This window comes from Podarcis filfolensis (genome assembly GCF_964270895.1).
Source record: "Podarcis filfolensis genome assembly, chromosome: 9".
Taxonomy (NCBI): Eukaryota; Metazoa; Chordata; class Lepidosauria; order Squamata; family Lacertidae; genus Podarcis; species Podarcis filfolensis.
Genome location: NC_139610.1, coordinates 35,075,903 through 35,097,947, shown reverse-complemented (window position 1 = coordinate 35,097,947; position 22,045 = coordinate 35,075,903). Strand labels below are relative to the sequence as shown.

Below are 22,045 nucleotides of genomic sequence, written 5' to 3'. Positions count from 1 at the left end.
ATTCAGAATTAAAAACAGTTAAAACAGAATACCTACAGTTAGGTTGCTAAAAGTCATGTCTATAGCGAGGATGTTAAAATAAAAAAGTATTTCTTATTATTATTCATTAGTTGCTACATTTACTGACATATTCAGTCCAAAGGAAAAGATGGAAAATCTATTCTGAGAGTCTTTTTTATTTACCCAAAGATCCAGTTAGCTAATTTACCATATCAGGCAGCAGAATATAAAACCAACCTGAGACAAGACAGCTATTAATATATATTCATATGGAAATATTGTCCACTTCATACCGAAAAGGTGATTATTTTACCAAAGACATAATGTAGCACAGAGGCTGGTCTGTTAGGGTGAATGGCGTGTTGCCCCAGCAGCCTCTGTAGGCCCTCAGTCAGTCCCCATCACCACCTGCCTGCCTTCTTAATTACAGCTGGTTCAGGTGCTACTGGTGCTTGGAAGTGGTGTTGGGCTGGATGTGGATCAATAAATTGAGGGTTAATTATGGTAAGACAGAGGTGTTTGAATTCTGGAGTCTGAGAGATGAGGAGATGGTCTGTTCTGGCTGGTGTTGCAGTCCCCTGAAAAGAGCAGGCCTATAGCCCAAAGGGGCTCCTGGAGTCCACATTGTCACTAGAGTTTCAAGTGACTCTGGTGGTTAGGAGTACCCATTTCCATCTCTGGCTGGTTTGCCAGCTATGACCACTTTTGAGCAGAGACAATTTGCTACTGTAATCAACACAGCACAAGACTCTGAATCTCAGTGTCATGGGTTCAAGCCCCACATTGGGCAAAAGATTCCTGCATTGGACTAGATGACCCTGTGGATCCCTTCCAACTCCACAATTCTATGATTCCAGATTTGATCATTGGAATGCTTTCTATTTATGCCTACTCCTGAAGATGGTTCAAAACTTCGACTGGTCCAAAACACAGCAGCCAGATTTCTAGTTGGGGTTCCATTTAGAACTCAGCCCTTTTTAAAAACAGCTGCACAAGTTGCTAGCTCATTTCTGGGCCCAGTTCAAGGTGCATGTGTTAGTGTTTAAAGCTCTAAACAACTCAGGCTCCAAATATTGGATGGGCTACATCCTTCCCTACAGAGCCTCTTGCATGTTAAGGTTAGCAGAGGGGGACCTCTTGGTAGTTTCATCACACCCAGAAGTTCAGGGAGTGGCATCCAAGAAGAGGATATTCTTCTAGATGTCCCTTGGAAGAGACATTGATTGCTAAACCACTCTGGCAATTGTAGTCCTGTGAGGGAAATAGAGGACTTCTAGCACCCATAACAAACTCAATTTCCCAGGATTCTTTGGGGGAAGGTATGGCCCTTTAAAGTGGTGTGCTGCTGCTTTAAATGCATAGCGCAGAAAAAATGATAAAGTGTCTTTTTAGCTCCTTGACTGGTGTGTCCTCAAAGACTTCCATGACAACTGCCTGTGGTTAATAAATGACACTTGCTCATAGCATGTAATGGAAAATGTGCTAATCTTATTGTTCCAGCCAAATGAATGAGCGCTATTATTTACTCCTCAGTTATTGTGGTAATTCTAAAATCAATTAAAGATTTGCTGGTGTGTTGTTTAGCACTGACTAATCCTACCTTCCCTGATAAGGACAGCTTCTTAAGTTGTCTAATGGTACAGCCACAGGGATTAGCTGTTGATCAGCAAGTTTATTTTATTAAATAAACCAAACATATGATAAAGAGCAGGATAATTTAAAATAAGAGATATCATTTTTTTTTACATTACTTGTAATTTTCCATTCTGTATCCGGGCTGTAGATGCACATCACATTTATTATTACTCTTACGACAATCAGTTAATATAGGACTTTCATTTTGAAAAGTGGTTTTTGGTCTTTTGGCTCTTTTAAACCAAGCAAGACCATTAGTAGATTGTGAATTGGACCTACTTCCCCTTATTTTAATCCTATAGTTGGAGTGGAGGGGAAATATAAATACTATGCACTATAGGAGGCAAGCTGTGTAGTTCTTGTAATAAAAACAAGAACACAGTCGAAACCTGTCTATAGATATTTGAAAATGTGTTTCAGTTTTAAATTTAGAAACTACTATTCCAAAATGTTAATAGAAAATGCCCTATCAGACCCTAACTCCCATCTATATCTTACTGAAAAATAATATTTATCCAACCAGACTATGTCCAGATAGCAGCTTCTTTGAGTGCTAGTCTTTAACACTAAACTAGAAGTACCTTTAAAAAAACATAGGAAAAGAGGTACCAATTTTCATGAGGATTTGTGCAATAATCCTCAGGGAACCTGAGATGTAGATTCTGTTATCCACTGCTGTGCTGATACTTCCCTGATCTGCCATTTTCTTTCCACCCTTTTTGCAAGGTGCAGAGAGAAGCACTTTAGCCTCACAACAATCAAGCAAGGTAGATTAGATTGCAAGAGAGTAACTAAGTAATCTAAAACCACTGAATAAACCGCAGAGCCAAGATCCAAATTACGAATTGTGTGCGCGGGTGATCTATGCCTCCCTTGTCATGTGTAGTTGAAGAAACAAGCAGTGCAGCATAATCATATACTGTATGTTTTAACATGCCCCATTCTACACCTCCCACTGTCAAACCCGACACTCTGGCACTGTATAAAACTAGCTCTTGTTTCAGAAGAATTTTTTTATATATAAGCCCCCCCAAAAAACCCTCTTGAACTGAATCTGTATCAACTGAAGCATTCCATAAAGTACAGTAAATTTCTGCAGAAGCCTTGTAAATGTATTCATCTGTACCTAAATCAGACTTGGCAGAATATCATGACTGGCATCTGTAGTTACCATAATCAAGGCTCAATAAAGGGCAATCTTCTCTTGAAGCCGTGAAATCGTATTCATTATTTCTCACCTCACTCATGCCATTTAGAAAATCGCTTTTCAAATACCTTGACACTGGATGCGGCATTACAAAAAGCACCTCACATTTCCCTACACAAATCAGCATGGCTGTCTAGAGAACATGAAGCCTAATAGTCAGTAGCCCTGAGAATTAACTGTATTAGGCAACATATAGATAGCAGGCAACAACATGGATAACCAGAGTTGGCCCAGCCATTAGGCAGGATGAGGCCACTGCCTTAAATGGCAAGTGCCCCCCAGGTGGTACACCCATGGGTGCCATGGGCATAGCCAATGGGCGGGGAAGGGGGCAGCTGCCCCCCAGTCAAGTAAATCAATAAAAATAACTAACTGAGGTTCTGCCCCCCCTCATGAAGCTTGCCCCTGCTAACATAAATCCTGGCTATGCCCATGATGGGTGCCCTGCCTGCCCTGCTGCCTCCACCAGAAGTGGAGAAGCACTACTGTCATTGGTGCTGATTTTGGGCAACAAAGCATCCATTTGGGGTGAAATATTCCAAATTGGCACCATCTCACCTAAAATCAGCGCCAATGCAGCAGGGCAAATGGCAGTGGCTGAGCAGGCAGCTGCAGGAGCAGGTAGGCAGTGGCAGAAGTGGCGGCGGCGGCGGCAGGGCAAGCAGCATTTTCAATTTCGCCTCGAGTGGTGGAAAAGGATGCGCCGCCCCTGTGTATAACCGTCCAGGCAGTGTGAGCAGTGTAAATTGTTGTACGTTGCTGCCATCTTTACAGAAGGAGATAGGGGACAGCACTTGGTGCCAAGGCTGCAAATCTTATGTGCCTTTAAATAGGAATCAATCCCACTGAATACCGTGGATTGTATCCAGTGGTGGCTTTGCATTAATGCAAGTAACTTCCACTTTTGCAGCTTGGGGTGCTCTGTTTTTCCTTACCTGACTCCTTCTAACCAGAGCTGGTCTAGCCATTAAGCAGGGTAAGGCCACTGTCTCAGGTGGCAGAAACTCCCCAAGGTGGCATCCCTGCAGATATCCTGCCTGCCCCTGCCAGCAGCAGGAAGTGGAACCACCATAGGCACATCTATTTTGAAAGAGTCCTCACCCCAAATGGGTGCAATCTTGCCTGAAATGTGTGCCCATGCTGGTGGCACTTCACCAGTCATAGCTGCGGCAGGGTGGCAGCAGAGCAGGTGATGTAGGCAGCTGTGGAGGCAGGAATGGTGGTGGCAGCAGTGGTGGGAGCGGAGGCAGCGGCAACACTTCCCATTTTGCCTATGGTGGTGAAATGGGGGGAGTGCCACCCTTGCTTCTAACCACCTATGTGCTCTTGAGAGTTGTAGCACCCTCCAGAAAAACCATTTTGGACTTGTGAAAACATTTTACTGTTGTGAGTCAACTTGGCCATAGTTTGCTATGGAAAGATGACATACAAATAAACAACAGTACATTTGAATGCTTGTTTTGCTAGCTGATTCAAGTGCCCTGTCCCAATTTACTTTATCAATGGGTGGGTGTCTAGTGGATTATGGGGACCTACTGCTATTTCTTTTTAATAAGACCAGTAGTACCCTGGAGGAAATGTGGGGCTAAACTGAATAATAAATTAAGTTAAAAGAACAGCAACAACCATTCAGCCTCCTGCAACCTCGTGGTAGGTGGCCGCTTCTAAGTAGGATTATTATTATTACAATTTATTTCTTTATGCCCTGCCTTTTCCCCTGAAAAGGACTCATTTCTTGAATTCAAAATAGAAGTTCATGTTCTTGGGGGGGCCAAATTAGTGGTGGATGAAATACGCACCACACTTTTAAAGCACATTCAAAGCACCACTTGCCAAAAGCACGGGAGCTACAGTTTGTTAAGGATGCTGGGAACTGCAGTTTTGTGAGCAGGGATAAACTTGTTTCCAGGATTCGTGTGTGCGCTCTCAATGTGCTCTAAAGTTCTGTGCATGCAGGCGCTATTGTGAATAAAACTCACCAGAGAGCTAATTTAAAAACAGACCTAGAACTGAATAGCTCTCATTCTAAAGGATCCTTTTGATCGCTAAAGGAGCTACTGTAAACGCTCATAAGGGGCAAATAGCACACATGCAACCCGCGTATTTTGCGCTTTTTCGACGCACACGCAGCTAAAAGAAGACTGAACAAGCGGGCGGGTACTTTCGCTCTTCTGACGGTTGAGCAACACCCGCTCCCCCCAATCACAGCTCGGAAGCAGGAGTGACGCAACCAGCGGCGAATCACCGGGAGGCTGCTGTTAATTGGAGGTAGGAAGCGGAACCGAGCGCTCGTGGGTCGCAGGGTCTAGCCGGGTGGTTTACAGCGACGGACTCCTTCCCCCACTCTGAGGCGCACGCCGCGCGTGCCGGGAAGCTCTGCTTGGTTTCTTCCTCCGCGAACATGGTGAGCTCGGGAGGGCGATTGGGCTTTGGAAAGAGCGGAGGCGAGGGGGAATGTAGGCGGCCCTTTACCGAGCGCGGTTGTCGCAGCAAAGGCCCGTGCGAGAGAGACAGGCCTGTTTCGGCTCGTTTCCAGTGGCTGCAACCCACGAAAGCTCTGGCCAAAAATAGGTTTTCTGTCCCTTAAGGGGCCCCTGAACTGCTGCGGCCACTGCAGCAGGCCGCACCCCCACGTACACTTTCATGTCTACTCAGAAGTAAATTCCGTTGAATTCAGTTTAGGCAAATGCTATTGGATTGCAACTGCTACTATCTGGGAGGGGAGGGAATTATTGGGGTGTGTGTGTGTGTACGTACACACACACACACACCTCTAGGTATATATATAAGACCTCTGGGTATAGGATATATATATAAGATCTCTGGGTATAGGGCGGTATACAAATTCAATAAATCATCATCATCATCAGGACTTGAGTCCTACTGTGAATTCAGTTTGACTCATTTCTAAGCAGACATGCCTGGAAACTACAGTGGTACCTCGGGTTAACTACTTTGTTCTGGAGGTCCGTTCTTAACTTGAAACTGTTCTTGACCTGAAGCACCACTTTGGCTAATGGGGTCTCCCGCTGCTGCTGTGCCATCGTGTGATTTCTGTTCTCATCCTGAAGCAAAGTTCTTAAGCTGAAGCACTATTTCTGGGTTAGCGGAGTCTGTAGCCTGAAGCGTATGTAACCTGAAGCATATGTAACCTGAGGTACCACTGTACATTGCAAATGGTTAACAATGGTCCGTCCCTTCACCCATGTGCACGCAGTTTAAGAAACAGTAATTTAACACCACTTGTGCTTAGTAAGTTAGTAACTGGCTGTGTCCTGTCGATGATGGTTATTTAATGTTTGTGGAGAACATTTGTGCCCTGCTCTTCAGTCAAAGAGCCTCCCAGAATGGCTTACGTTGGCCATCAATTGAAACAAGGCAGTCCCTGACTACAGGTTTTACAATCTTAAAACACAGAACACGCAGTGGAAAAGGGGGTAGGGAGGGAAGAGGGGAAAGGATGGAGGCATGGGTAAATAAGTACGTACGTAAGAAAGAAGATGCTACAGCCAACCTGGCTGCCATATATTGTGGAAAAGTACTGCATATAGTAAATGGTTGTCTGTATTATTGCTTGTGTATGAGCACATGTTTAATCACTAGAGGTTATTCACTGCTAGCTAACAGCCAGCCCATATCAGGTGTTTGCAGCATTTGTTTCTAGATTATCTATGGTATTTGGCAAGTTATTGGTAGCATCTGTGCTCAGATGCTACAAGAAAAGGTTATTCTCTGCACTGTATAATATTTTTACTCTCTTGCACAATTTCTGCTAGTTTTAGGGAAGATGAAGAACCTATAGGGGGCAGTGAAGTCTCTCTTTGAGTCCTTCAGGTATTTTTGGGGAAGTCCTGTCTTAGATTTTAACAGGTTTCCCCCTCAAAACTTCCAAGTACATCTTTGTGACCATTCTTCTTTTACATGTTATGTGGAAATGTTTTGTGAACTGAATCATTATATTATTTTGGTAATGAGTAATAAAAATGAACAATAAGAAGCAATACTAATTTTGTAGCACTTTAAAGTACCCAAATCACTTCACTTGTATTGTGTAATTGTAGTTCCTACAATAATGTTGCATGGTAAGTCAATATAAATATCCCCCATTTTGCAGATGGGGTGGGATCGAGTTTGAGAGTGTCTTGCCTCAGGCCACCTAGTGAGTTTATGACAGAGGTGAGATCTAAATTTCCTTACTTCTGATTTGTAGGCCAGTCTCTTAGTTGCTGCAGTATGGAATAGTGTGGTGATGCTACTCATTCTTAACCACCAGTAGCCTTTACTTGGAAATAAGTCTCATTGATGTTATGTTCATGGATCTTTTCTGACTAAATATGCTCAGTGCTGCTGTCTAAAACTAAAATTCTATCCATTAAACTTAGTGAAATTTCTGCAAAACATTACTGTTATTGGGCAGCATATGTGCATAAATAACTGCTTTTGACTATTTTTCATCATCACAAGAAATTCAGAAGAGGAGGTGAAATGTTTTGGCTTCATATGGAAAAATATAAAATCTGATTTGAAATGCTTCAGAGAAAATTAAGGCTATAGTCCTGTGCCTGTTTACCTGGAAGTAAGCCCCATTGAACTCAGTGGGACATACTGTTGAAAAGAGATGCATAGGATTACATTGTGCAATACTTCTATTTTTGATTGTCATGCTCTTCAAAAATGTCCCCAGTAATACTGTACTGAATACAAAATGAAAAACACACCACCTGCGCAACCCATTATCATAATTTGCTGCAGAGCAAACACATTTTTATTTTAGTTCTGGATGTCCCCCAACTGTGTGAGTTGGCTGGCAGTAAAATAAAAAATGTGATGGAACACTATGTTTGGAAAATGATTACCCCCTTCTTAAACTAAGCCTGCCAAGGTGGAAATGTGCTTTTCATTACGCAAGACTCCGGGAAAGTTTGTTGTACATAGAATAATAGTGTGGTTTAGAACTCTTGGTGATTGACACAGAATATAAGGGAGAAAGCACGAAGGGCCGTTTACTCAAACCTTTAATCTTGAATTGAGTTTGGAAGATAATAGGGAGATTGTGTCAAAGAATACACTTGAGGTTAAATTATATTGGAGCCATCCTACATAATCAACAGGACAATCCTTGTGGAAAGACAGCATATAGGTAGAAGGGTCCAAGTGTAGCCTTCTCCCAAGATATTCGGGTTTTATATGTGTTGAGCTAACGTTCAGTTATATAACCCCCGCCCTGCACATCCAGTTTGATCTCTGAATATGAGTGCATCATAATGTTTCTGACTTTAAAAATTGCTTCAGGATAATGCAGCCTTTATGGTATCCTTCTGTGGTATGAATACATAAAATGTTGCTATTCCAATTCTCATAATGGACCTTAGTAAAATACACCCTTTAACCAAAATCATGCCTGATTTTACAGAAATACATTTAAATAGAAGAATTAAGCAACTGTTACATTTGTTAATGAAGTTGCTAATATAGGGTGTGCAGTTTTGTCTTTGGCTTTCTTTTTTTATACCAAGAATGTTGTTGTTGAACTCCCATCATCTCTGACTCAGCCATGTTAGCTAGGAATGATGGGAGCTGAAGATCAACAACATCTGGAAGGCTACTGGTTCCCTCTCCCTGCAGGAGACAAATACAAGATATACTTTACTATAAATCCAGAAATAAACTTTATTTTGATGTTTGTAATTGCTTTATAGCCCATTCAGTGTATTTTTTCTTTCTTCATAGTGGTAGGTTTTCATTCTATTCTAGCTACTCATCTTTATCTCTCTTTTTAGGGAAAAAAACTTTTTAGCAATTCAATATTTTTCATCTTATTTAAGTTATAGCCCCTTCTATTCCAGAGTAGCTGGCAGGATAACAGCATGCTGAATTTGCTTTGCCCATTGTATTTGTGAATAGACACCAAGACTTCACGTGCTGTTTTTCTTGTCACCAGTGTACTGAGGAAAACTGAGGGAGAAGGAAATGGCTCCTGGAAGTTATACAGAATTTTCGTATGTCCTAGACTGCAGTTGTCATTGGTTCTCTGCAACAAAAAGTATCTTTTATCTATTCTTAATCTTCTGACAATCAGTTTCACAGAGTGACCCCCAAGTTCTAATCTTAAGGAAGAGGGAGGGAAAAAAATCTCAATTTTCTCTACAACAGGTGACTCTGGCCCACAGGCTAAATTTGGCAGTGTGGTAGTTTTCCACAAACCATCCCCACCTGCCCCACTCCTGATTTCATAAGTAATCTTAGCTGTGGGGCACGTAAAGACATGGCTGGATCACCTGTGCAACAGAGCAGATAGCCCCAGCTAGTTGTCACATATGGTATATGAGTGATAGGGGAAGTTCCCCACCCTGTTCTATTCTACCCATAATTGTGTACACCTTGTCAATGTCTCTATTTGGTCATCTTTTTCTTCCCTCTAAAAAGCTCAAACACCATAGCCTTTCTTCTGTGTTGAATGCATCTACTCTTAGATTCTTCTGATTATCCTAGTATGTACCTTTTTCATCTCTCTCCTCTCTCCTATCTCTCTCTTTCTCTCTTTCTCTCTCTCTCGGTGATTAGAATACCATTCACTTGCTAGACACTATGCAGAGAGTAAGGCCACCAGTGCATCTCATTGCTGTTTCCTAGTTCACAGTTAAGAGTCTTGGGATTCTGAAAGCTGATGTATCTGTAAGTGTTTGTGGAGTTGGAGGACAACAACACATTTAATGCAGATGTAAAAACTGAACACCCATAGTGGTTGTTTTAGATTAATTACCAAGTGCCTTATATAGATCCTGTTCATAATTCTTCCCTTGGTTGTTTTTAGTGCTCCTTCTAATATTTGTTAGTATGTTCTCATTATTGTAAACCTAGTTTTGGCAGCAATCCTACAAACTGAATAACACTGTCACCAACACACATCAAGGGTGTTGATTATTATCACTAACATTTCAAAAGGTAGACTGCAACAGGAGCTGTGTAGCCAGTAGCACCCCCACAATCCCATTGCACATACAGCCAGGGTGAAATTTACTGGGGGTGGGAAGGGAAGAAAAATTGGCCCTTCACTGTGCCAGTTCCCAGGGTGGTGCAGCAAAGACGTAGATCAAGTCCATTGCTGCCACATGATGACAGCAATGTTCAGGATCCAGTCTGTTAGCAATGGGGAATAATAATCGGGAATAAGTCTTATCAGCTATGCATTTAGAAATTATTGTTGGTATATAAATTTGCTTTATCTCAGATAATAGCTTTATTGTTTTAGTGGGTGTGTTTGTATTTCATCAATATGTGAAGGTTAAATACGTTGAGTCTATTAAAATCTCTCATTTTAAACCCTTACTTTGGTAAATAGAATGTTTGTTTATTTTTCATCAGGTCCTGCTGCTTCTGAGCTGCCTTTCACCCGCATGCAATAACTCCCAAGAAGCCTTTGAAGGAAAATACTTCTCAAAATTCTTACTGTGTCTTTCTTCTGTTTCTTTTTTTCAGCCTAAAGCAGCAAAGGGCAAAAGGGGAGCACAGGAGAAGAAAGTCATCCATCCCTACAGCAGAAAAGCTGCTCAGCTTACAAAAGAAGCACACAAACAAGAAAGAAAGGAAAAGTGAGTCCCTTTGTACTCTTCAGAGGCAGGGAAGAGAAATACTGACCTGCTGGGTTCTTCAGAGATTTTTCTTGCCCTAGAAATGTCAAGAAATAACTGAGTTTGCAAAGCTTCTCTTAAAGTGGGTTAACAATAAGATGAATTTACAGGTAGATAGCTCCCTGACAGCCAATTACCACTAAGGCCATAAACACTTTCGCCTGTGATCTCACAGGATTGCTGACACATTAGAGGCTGTGATGGAAAACATCAAGCTACTGAAAGGCCTTCCTCTCAACCTGTTGCATCTTGACCATGCAACCACTGCACAAATATTCTCCAGCATAACTGTTTTCTGATGTCTGCATCAACAAAAGCTACTGTCAGAAGATATTACCATTGCTCATGATTCAGTTTTATAATGCTTGACATTTCTCATGTGGTTTTCGAAGGAACAGAATTGTAGAGTTGGAAGGGACCATGACGGTCATCTAGTTCAAGCCCCTGCAATGCAGGTATCTTTTTGCCCCCTTTCGCTGTATGTCAGGGAATTTTCAGGAGTGGCTTCAGATACAGGGTAGGCAAATGCAGTTGGAGTAGAGAATTGGGAGACATTGGACAGGTGGTGTAGACATTCACTTCATCCTGCTCCAGAAAAGCAGTGCTTTCTTGGCTTGCACATTCTTGACGTACCTGTGTGCATGTATGTGGAAGGGGTGGGGGAAGTGAGGTTGCATTTTTCATGGAGCGAATGCTGTGAAGGTGCGTCTGCTAAAGGTCTGCAAATGCAGATTGACTGAGCTTCTACACAGTACCTGCTCTGGGTGAAATGGGCTCACTAGATCCCAGGAAAGGAGGTAGAAGAGGAGAAGCTAGCACATCAAAGTCAGCAGTACCAGAGACAATCACAGTGGCTTCTCCTGTTTTACAGCTGTATGGATCAGGTTTACAGCCCATGAAAGCCTTATACAGGTCTGGTACGTGTGAGAGGGGGGTGGGAAAGGTGATGGTACACAGAGAGAGGAAGGTATAAGGAACCCATTTGCACTACTTCATAATAATCTTTAACATTTTGTGACCTTAAAAAAGCACGCTTTTCTGTTACATAGTTTTAATATACAGGCGGACTCTTAGAATAGCATCTATATTGCCAGTGAATCATGGATCATGCACATATTTTAAAGTGCCAGGACATTTCTGTATTTCACAAGAAGTAATATGTCAACTGAGATTCTAACTGTATTTATATCCTAGAAATATACGCCTTCATGTTGACATGCAGAGCTTTTTACATATAGGATGCTCTTTCAAAGGTGTTCACCTTGTCTTCCTGAGTAATGATGTTTTGCTTCCGTTGACTATTATATGGGAAAGTATTTATGGCATTTGTAGGCGTGTAATGCTATTTCTATTGTAAATATATATTGCTCACCTATTGAAATAAAAGATTATAAAAGAGCAAAAATACTTCAAGGGAAAATATTGAACTGACAGAAGAGGACTTTCTGGAGACTCTAGCAAATGATGCATAATTTTTCTTCCTTTCTCACCCCCAATATTTACTTCATTCCTCATCTACTTACAGCTATGCCTCCCCTCAAGAACTCCCACTAGCAGCTTCTCTGAAGATCTGCCACAATCTGAATTTGTGGAATAGCAATGCTAGTAAACTTAGTCATAGTATGGATGACTAACTTTATTTTTCTAACTGCATTCAGGCATGGCCTCGCCTGTATCAGCTATTACAAGAGAAAATAGAGCTGGGTATCATCAGTATACTGATCCTAATCTCCTGTTAACCGCCCCCAGTGGTTTCATATAGATTTTGAATAGCACTGGGGACAGATTTGTGCCTTATGGCATCCTGCAGGGGGCTGAGCCACAGTGACCCAATAATGCTCTTTGGTACTGACCCCATAAGCAGGAGTGAAACCACTGTAAAACTCTGCCTCCTTCTCATGAATGTGAGAAATTTAATCTTACCATTCTGTCTTCCACCCCGCTATGTGTGTGTTTGCGTATGTGAGAGAGATAAGTTCTTTATATAGGGAATATTTAAATTGGAGCTATCCTTTTGCAGGTTGAAAAATGAAAAGGCCTATCGTCTCAGCGTTATGGGTGAGTGTGAAAAACTATTTTATTTTTAGGCTCCAAGTTCAGCAGAATTAAGTTTTGTAGCATGCCTTAAGCCTTTAAGCCTTTCTGGAAAAAAGGCAGCCTACATAAGGCAACATGCTCTATACCTTTAGAATGACAATGCTCTCAGCTTGGCTTCATGAAAGCTGGTGAAGTCACTGCTACTAGGATACTTGGTTCCTTTGATGTCTGTTCTTTGAAGCACTTGCAGACATTTCTATTACTGCTTCCTTGTGGAGCTGCAGTGGGCATTTTGGCATCCTTCAGAATAGAATTGCAAATAGAATTTGGCCACATGTGGCTAAAGGTATCAGCTTTTTGCTTTGGATTTAAAGTGTGCATCTTGGAAACTGTGTTGTGTGATTTTTTTTTAAAACAAACAAACATCAGCATTTCTAAAGTTCTGATTTGCCATTACTCACACTTAGTGCATCTAAACTTTTTTGCCTTTTACAAGCAAGTGGACTTAGTTTTCCGCATCACATTGCCAAGATGCTTAACTAGCAAATACCTTGCCTGGCTCCTCTTTCTTCTCCTTCAGTGAGGGAATGGGAAAAGGTTGCAGCTCAGTGGTTGAACATACGTTTTACATGCAGAAGGTTCCAAGTTCCTTCCTTCCCCACAAAGGATGTTGGGTAGAAGGGTAGGGAAGAACCTCCTTCGACATAGGAAGAGTTATGGCATATCCTGGCAAGCAGTGTTAGGCTGGCTGGACTAAATTGTCTGATGGTGCAGTTTTATCTGTTCACTGTTAGCATTAACAGCAGACACGGCTCCTGCATATTGAAGTTTTAGTTAGGAACATCACTGTCACATTTGTGCAGGAAGTCAGTCTTGGCTGTGCTGCTTCTCTGCTCCTATCTAAAAACAGGTAACTACAAAATCTTAAGAAGAGTGGTTCTTGACACTTTACCATTTTGTAAAGTATAGCTTGGATAAACATTTGATAAAGGTAATCTATGTCCTGTTCACAGCATATCTAGTTGATTCTCATAAGTGGCCACCTAGTCCTCTGCTGAAAACGTTAAAAGTTCTCCATCTTCCTAGGCATCTTAGTGCATTGTGGAACTGTAGGATGTTCAGATGTCTCATTGTATTTTGGGAGACCTAGCCTTTGGATGGGTAAAACCCCTATGGCATCCATAAGATGGGAAAGCTACAGTGCACTTGCCACATGCATCCTGCTGGTTGCTTTCTCCACGCCATCAATCCTGAACATGCTCATACTTTTTTCAATCAAGACAAGGAACTCAACTGGAGTCACACAATCAGGTGGCACAAATATGATTTTTTTTTTTTTAATGTTGCAGCTACTACTCAAAATCCCTCTGGGTGTATCCATTTATATTGTCACATGTTATGTTACTTTATGCAGTTGGTCTGAGAATGTTTAAGAGCAGTTGCATAGAGAAAAGTAAGCAGCAGGACAGATGTGTGAACCTACTCCATGTGTAAAAGTGTCTGAACTGATATTCGTCTCTTCCTGTAATATATGTTGCACATACCTTGTTTGCATTTGGGGGTTTATAGCAGATATCCTTGAGCTGAATTAAAGACTGTCCTTGGCAGATAAAATAAGTGACAAAAGATTGCCATAACCCATCATGCCTCTTGGACATTCTTCTGACTTCTAGGAAATGCATTGCTCTTGACCACCTTTTGTCTTCTAACAGCCACTGCATGGGAGTTGGCAGCAGAGGCCTGTCCGGGAGCCGAGACTTCACTCTTGGATCCCATACAACTCTGTGGAACAAGTTCTCATCGTTTAGCTAACTGTCCCTTAAAATATTTATCTTTGATTTGTTCCAGAAACAGTGGAAGGCTTTTACTTCACCTGTGTTATATAACAGGTGTAGTAAGCTCTTGAGCCCTTTTTTTCTGTTATAGGGGAAAAATTGCTTTGGTTTCAAAGTCACCTTGATCCCGACAAAGTGGAGTACACAAAAAAAGAAGTCTGTGAACTAACAGAAAAGTAAGTTTGCAGCACACAAGGAAACAGAAGGCCTGTTTTGGTGGAAGCAAGAGTGATGAGGTGCATTCTCCCAGCTGGTGTTTACATGCATGGGATGCCTTTCCTTTGCCATTATTTTCCCCTTGATGTTCACCAACTCTTGTCTTATTTCAACATTTTATGTGCGCTCAGTTTTCATGACTTTGTAGAAGACTTAAGTATTACATGGCTAAAAAAGTAACTGTAATAATTAGTAATCCTTAGCTCATTAATGTTCCAGAATCATTTTATTTCAGTTGCGCATAATTATTTTGCACCTATTTACAAGTATCTGTGAAATACTTGACCTCGTTTTTTATTTAAGTTGTTTAAAGCCAGGAGATAGGGAAAGTAAGTGAAAGCAGCATAAGCAATCTAGTACTTAATGAATTGATGTTATAATCACTATGGTTGGTGAAAATGTGTTCAAAAGAGGTGACACAGGTCTATTTTCTCCTTCCGAAAGCTGCTTACTGGGTGGGGTGGAGGAGCTGGGACAATTTCCCAGCTAGCGAGTCTCAGTTGCTTATCAAGAGGAAGAGGTGAGAAGACAGCAACCTTGCTCTTCCTACAGCAGGCTTTAGTGTGAGTGTGTATGGTACTATCCTGGAAGCATGAATAGCCCTGTACTCTCCAATTTTATTTCTACCTTCTGGGAAGCTAGCATAGTGGCTTCACCCTGCCACTTTGTTCCCTTCATAGCTTTCTCCTGCTCTGTCATGTGAAATCATGGGTGGGGAATGCTTTTCAGATGGAGGGCGTCACTACATGGCAGCTATGAGTGGAGCCAAAAGTGGATGGGGCAACCCCAAGTCTCTCACATAGCACACATTCATTCATTCATATTCTCACACACAAACACCCACACCACGCTGCTCTTGTTCCTCCACTCCTTTCCTTTGCAGCAATGACACCTGAAGAAGCCTCCCTTTGCAGCCAGTGTAAGTCCTTTAGAAAATCTTAATTGCTTCATCAGGGATTTCCAGAGGGAGGGTGATCTCAGAGGTGCCTGTCTGCAACCCCTTCTGCCACCCCACCCCCAAGCAGTTAACACTTCAGTGCCAGTGGAAGGCATTTTTCAAGCCTAATAGCTGCATGGAGTTGGAGCTAGGAGCAGAAGGCCCTGTGGGCTGTATCTGTCCTACAGGCCAGAGGTTCTTCACTCTTGTGATGTATATAGATCATAGGTATAGAGCAGTGTTTCCCAAACTTGGGTCTCCAGCTGTTTTTGGACTACAAGTCCCATCATCCCTGACCACTAGTCCTGCTCGCTAGGAATGATGGGAGTTGTAATTCTAAAAGAGCTGGAGACCCAAGTTTGGGAAACCCTGGTATAGACAGTGAGTTGTTGTTGTTGTTAAAAAGGTGCCAGTACTTAAGACCTCTGTTAGAGCTGGTTCTTGTGGGCTTTGTAGAGCAACTGCAAGGGTGTAATGTTTGAAGGATGAAAACCTTTCCCCACATTGACATTTTTACTGTGTTACAGTTATTTGCAGCGTTTCAGCGATGAGTTGGAGCAGATTGAACTGCGTAACAGTATTAAAGGACGGCAGGGCAGACAGCACAGTTCCAGAGAAACAGCCATCAAACAGACTATGGAACGTGAAAGACAGATGTATGAAGGATATGGGCTAGGTATGACTGTGTTACTGCCTTGCCATGCTAAGAACTGAATCTGTTATGAATAATTTCTTGCAGGCAAATCAGAACCCTATACAGGGCAGTAGTTCACTGGATTTCTGCTTTTGGACATAAACCCCTTCCATAACCTGCAACAGTTTCCTTAGCATTATTTTCCTTTAATTTACTGTGTGACACCCTCCCCTCCCCAGTGCAGTTGTATCTCACATGGCCTTCACAATAGTGGGTTAGAATCTCCATGGGGGGAAGCTGGTGAGTAGATACTTGAGTTGCTTGGGAATCCTAGGAATCAAAAAAAGGCAGTGCAGTTTTGAGAGGGTTAGTCTGCCATCTTGATTAAAAACGACATCCATTTGTATCTAAACGTAGATGAAAACCTGCCTTCGATCTCAGGACCCACTGTTCAAAATTTGGTTACAATATCTTAAGGTTTCCAAATGCAGAGTAAACAGACAGACACAAGACAGGCAACTCTGTATTATTCAAGAAACAGAAGGAAAACTCATTTTAAAGGTTGCATGTTGTATACAAGCTAAAAATACACCTCAGCAATATTCAGAAAGTGTGATTTGTTGGTGACCCTTTCCTTGTTAAAGGTAACCTCCAATCATTCATTCCTTGTTAATGCTCCTGCTGTGGATGTTGGCACAATGTCTGTACCGAGCTTCAATTTAAGGAAAATTGTTGCAGCAGATAGTGTAATTAGAACCTGCAGTCTAAAATCAAGAAGTCATTTAGACCATGTAGCGTAACTTAGTTTTAAAACCTTTGGCATCTCCAGGAAGTCTCCCCCCACCCTGCAGTTTCCTTTCTCTTAATGAGAGAGAATTTATGTAGGCTTGATTTAATTAATTCTTTTCTTGCCGAAGATAGTTTCTCATCCCTTTTCGGAAGAGAAAAATAAGACTATCTGGACTTGTATAAGCAGCAAAATAGGAAAGCTTATGTGTCCTTCCAAGATTTGTAGGTGTTAAGCAATGAGCAAACTCTCACTTTATGTTGTCATGGTGCGTGGTGGCGCACTGCCCTCCTAACCACTCCCTGGAGCCAGTTTGGGGCATGGCAGTGAGGGCAGGGAAATCACAAGATTGGTGGCAAGACTTGCAAGTGCCCACACATCTGTTCCTGTCACTACTGCCATCAACCTGGTACTCCTCTGCTAGGCGCTCTGGCTTCTGTCACAGGGTTCCATTGCGCCAGAAGCAGTTTTGTCATGTTTGCCACATGACCTGTGTTGGCCACATGACCCTCATGTTGGCCACATGACAAGCTGCCTGCAGACAAACGCCGGCTCCCTCGGCCTGAAGCGAGATGAGTGCTGCACCCCATAGTCGCCTTTGACTGGACTTAGCCGTCTGGGGGTCCTTTACCTTTTACTGCTCTGCTCTTGCTGTCACACCCCATCCTGGTCCTGGTGAGCATTAGCACTACTGCAGTTGAGAGAGTGGTGTGCTGGCAGCTCACACAACACAAGTGTTTGTTCAGCAAGCTGCATATGTTTTTTTAAAAAATAGTACAGTAACAAACTGGGCTGTCCAGGCAAATCAGCAGGTGTTGCCTAAAGATCAGAGGCTTTCTGGCAATTGGAGACAGGGGTTTCCAAAGAGATTCTGTGACCTTCCCTGAGTTTCTATACCTGCCTTAATATATCAAACCCCCAAACACGTGGTTGATGTTACTTTCCATGTATCATTCTTTTCACTTTCCTTTGCTGTGCTGTGTCATTGCCTGAAGGCAAAACGGAATTAGTAGGTTTTACTGAAAATTTTATCTTCCCCCTTCCTGTTCCCATCAGTATGGTACATGAGCAGTTTGGGCTTTCAAGCACTCTGTTCTTGGCTGTTAATAGCTCCATTTTGGGGAACTGCATGGTGATGTCAGTAATCTGCAAAATAAATCCAAAATCTTACACCCCTGACGCACACAATGGCCGTATGAATCAACTACTAGACAATGGACAGTTTAGTGTTAATTCAGTCAGAACATTGCAATATATATTTAGTGTCAAAGTGTCCATCAGAATAATCTCATGCAGCAGTCAAATTGGGAACTGCATGCTTTAATGCTCTGAATGTCAAGAGTGTTCATTCTGCACCGATAATTTTTTTCTGCTCTACCTTTCTCACAATCACCTATGTTGAATGAGCAATTTGCTAGTATGACTACCCTACTCTGCCCCAATCTGCTCCCTGAAATTGCAAAAAGGCTGTGACACCTGCTTGTTGTAGGTCTTACTTCAGTGGATTCTCAAATGAGCTAGTCTATTTGACAAAGAAATATACTTACCTGATTAGGAGTGGTTTGATTAAAAGCTTTCAATCAACTAAAATGGTGTCCCTGATTGGGCATCGGATTTTTCAAAACATATTTTTAAACACAAGTGTTTCTAGAAACTCCATACGGCAAGCACCACCTTGAAGCATTCTCCCTTGTGTCAAACACAGGAGATATGCTTCTTCTAAGACTATGCTTGCTGTAATACTTGTTTCATCCAAAATGAAGTGGGGGGGGGAGTATTCTTGCTTCAGAAATAATGTTTATTAATTATATACAAATTTAATTAGCCAACTAACACTCCTATGCAAATTTAATCAGTCAACTGACACTCATATGATCAATTTAAAGTGTCTTCAATTGAATTGCAGCCCTGCTTTTAATGGTAGCTTTCTTTTAAACAATTTGTTTTTTTGCTCTATTTTTGCTCTTTGTTAGGGGCATGACCTTGAGACATCTAAAGCAGCTACCACTTCATTTCAGTGCAGCCTTCCCCAACCAGGTGTTCTCCAAATTGTGGGTAGGGGGCTGACTGGGGCCAAGAGGAGTTGTAGCTTAAAACATCTGGAGTTGCTATGATCTTGACCTTTCTAAGCAGTATAATCAGTAGAAAAATGGTGAGAATTCAGTAGCTGAAGTGCACTATCTGGCAAGGTTTTCTTTTGTTTCAGAATCTCTGAGCACAGATGCTATATAATCTATGGTGCTGTGCATTTGGAGATAGTGTAAGATTTAGTATGTGACCAGTAATATAACCACAGCTGTGAACTTGGACAAAGGAGTCAGAAGTGAGGTATTATGATTATTACCACTGATACATGCACGAAGATCATTGAGGTTTAGCCAAATTCAAAAAGCTCTGAAAAGAAGCACCCTCCCCTGATGTACAGTAGTACTTAACAGGTTGGTGCTAAAGATGCGTTCCCTAATAATTATTTCTTTCATAGTAGACAGAATTCTTGGCAAGAGTCCAGTATTTGTTTTCTGTTTTTTGAAGGTGGAGAGTGTGGAAATTCTCACTTTCTTCTAGGTACTATCAGAAGCAGAAGTAGAGGGTCCTTCAGCTAGCCTTTTAAAGTGTCTCAAATCAAAATTTCTATTTAGAAATGGTTGGATGATCTTGGTTTTTATTCTGTTTCCAACAGAGATCCCGGACATTGTGAACTCTAAGCACCTTAAAACATTCAGGTGAGTTGTTTTCTTATTTAAACTCACTCATGCTGTAGCAGTTCTGGGTGGGGGGGATGTCAGTGTGGGGCAGTCTGCATGTCAGAACAAAGTTTGGTCACTCCCAAGTCCTTAATTTAAGGCGGACCACCTTAAATTCACTGGTAGAAATGTTTGATTAGCAGTGGTTTCCATGGTCTAAACTACTGTCATTTCCCCTCCTTTCCCTACTTCACAGTACCTGGGATGGTGATTTGCAGAAGCTACCAAACATTAAAATGAGGATGATATCCAGTAAAGATGCTCTTAGCAGCTTAACTAAGAAGGCAACAGTTGAAGCTGAGATGGACTTGGATGCAGCAAAGGATGCAGAGAAACAAATGCTTGCTGGTATGGGAAATGACAGTTGAAGCAAATTGCCAAGCTGCTATTTTAATGTTCAGTTAGAGCTAGACTAAATCACATTTTGAGTGTAAATGTGACAGGACCCAGCTATCTTGACTAAGACCAGAACTGTAATTTAGTCTTCAATTCATGATGTAATAAGATGAAGAATCATTGTCTTTTGAAAAACATTAAAATATTTTAAGTTCATAGACGTAGCAACTAGATGTGGGGTACTCTGACCATGCTGAATTTATTTAAAGCAGCAGCAGAACAGAAGGGTGAAAAAGCTACTCCTTTTGACAGGTTTTTCCCAGCTGGTTTTTTCCTGGAGGGTGAGGAGTGGTTTCCTTTCAGACCTGATCTCAGCAGTCATTAAACCTGCTGGGGTATATCAAGCTGGGAAGTAAAATAGAGGCAAGGAGGCAATTTCAGTCCCCTTACTCATGCCTGCTCACATGCTGATTTAGTTACATTCCTCCTTGCTTGAATTTGGTGGCAACCTGACTCCTAAAAAGGGTTCTGCTGCCATAATGTCTATTTTGGCCCAAGTGGATCCATTTTTATCATGCGCTTTCAGGATGTCATTCAGTAGGTTTAGGGCAGGGATGGCTAATCTGTGGCTGTCCAAATGTCTGAGTCCAACTCCTGGCATCCCAGTCAGCCATGCTGCCTGGGGCTGTTGGGAGTTGGGGTTCTGTGACATCTGGAGGGTCAGTGGTTAAGCACTCATGCTTGGTTTAGGAGGAGGATGTTAACATAGTGCATTCTTGGGAACTAGTGTCCCCTACCACCCTTCTTCCTGGATAAGACTGTTATATAAAATTGTCACCATGCAGTGGCAGCTTTCAGGTTTTACCAGTGCAGAATTTGTGGGTGCCAGTACCTCTTGCAGAGTGTATCCAGAGTGTATGACCACTTGGCCCTCTTGCTCAGTGCCTGTTTGCGCTGGCTTGGCCTGTTGAGCACTGAACATACCTCCTTAAACAGGTCAAGATTGGATACCCTCCCTCTTTTCCATTTTGAGCAGAGGAGATGGGCAGTGAAATGTTCTTTTCTCCATAGGTGGTGCGTGGTGGGATGTCTCTTACCATTTTGTGGCCTTGTTATCTTTTTCTGCTCTTTAGATTTAGCACCCTGGTTGTTTTATGCCACTTACACCCCTGTCCCAAGTTGCCACATCATTTCCTCAAAATTTGAAATGCATCCATTGGCTCGGAAAGGGTTGGCAGTCCATATTATCAACATACCGTATATGATTGCACTTTAAAAGCAAATGACTTACAAGTAACCTCTAGAGGCATCTGTTTAATACAAATACAAATTTGTTCCACAACAATTAGTAGTTTATATTAAGTTTCTTTCCCATCCCAAATACCTTTTTAATACACAAGTCACCCACAAAAGCATCTAAGCTCTTTTGCAAAAGAGAACTGGGTAAAACAAGTAACAAAACTTTTGGGTCTCAACAATATACACAGTAAAATATTTGCATCGTAGATTGCATTGCAGTGCAAGTTTCAAAATTTGACTGCTAATTTTGGTGGTGGAGTTGTGTACTGATGTACACATTTTAGAACCAAACTATTGACTGCTTTCCAGCTGTGGCAATAGCACCAGTAGGCTGCTTAGTTATGCTTGTAAAGCTAATAGAACAATCCATAGGGGAACGCCCCTGATAGCCCCATACAGAGTTGATGAAGACAGTTAATTTGGCATTTAACACTACCTCATTGTTAACTTTTCATCTTTGTTTTCTAAGGGTCACCTTATTCCACCATGTAAACATTTTCTTTGATAAAACTTCTGATATCTCTAATGGTCATCTATTAACTGGCACTAGAAAAGACAGATAACACTATAGTCTGTGTGTGACAACTGGCATCTCCATTTCGTGGAAAAAAAGTGGTAACTATTCCTTCATAGCTGCTTCAGCCAGCTGCATTGGATTTCAGAACCATCTTAAAAAGGAAAAGGTCTTGCTTCTAAGCAATGCAACCAAGTCACTAGTATGTTTCCTGCTTGGCAGGGGGTTGGACT

General features: G+C 41.8%; 1 protein-coding gene across 2 annotated transcripts; it reads left to right on the top strand.

Moving 5' to 3' along the window:
• The first annotated feature begins 5,090 nt into the window (after window positions 1-5,090).
• On the top strand, window positions 5,091-20,215 carry TMA16 (translation machinery associated 16 homolog). 2 transcript variants are annotated; one of them, XM_083631393.1, is made up of 7 exons: window positions 5,091-5,246; window positions 10,322-10,434; window positions 12,494-12,531; window positions 14,437-14,521; window positions 16,026-16,174; window positions 19,600-19,642; window positions 19,860-20,215. In XM_083631393.1, the coding sequence occupies exons 1-7, from the start codon at window positions 5,244-5,246 to the stop codon at window positions 20,029-20,031; spliced, it is 603 nt and encodes a 200-aa protein (XP_083487519.1). In that variant the 5' UTR covers window positions 5,091-5,243; the 3' UTR covers window positions 20,032-20,215. The 2 variants fall into 2 exon arrangements, with proteins under 2 accessions (XP_083487519.1, XP_083487518.1); XM_083631392.1 differs by lacking the exon at window positions 5,091-5,246 and adding an exon at window positions 6,960-7,018.
• The last annotated feature ends 1,830 nt before the right edge of the window (window positions 20,216-22,045 follow it).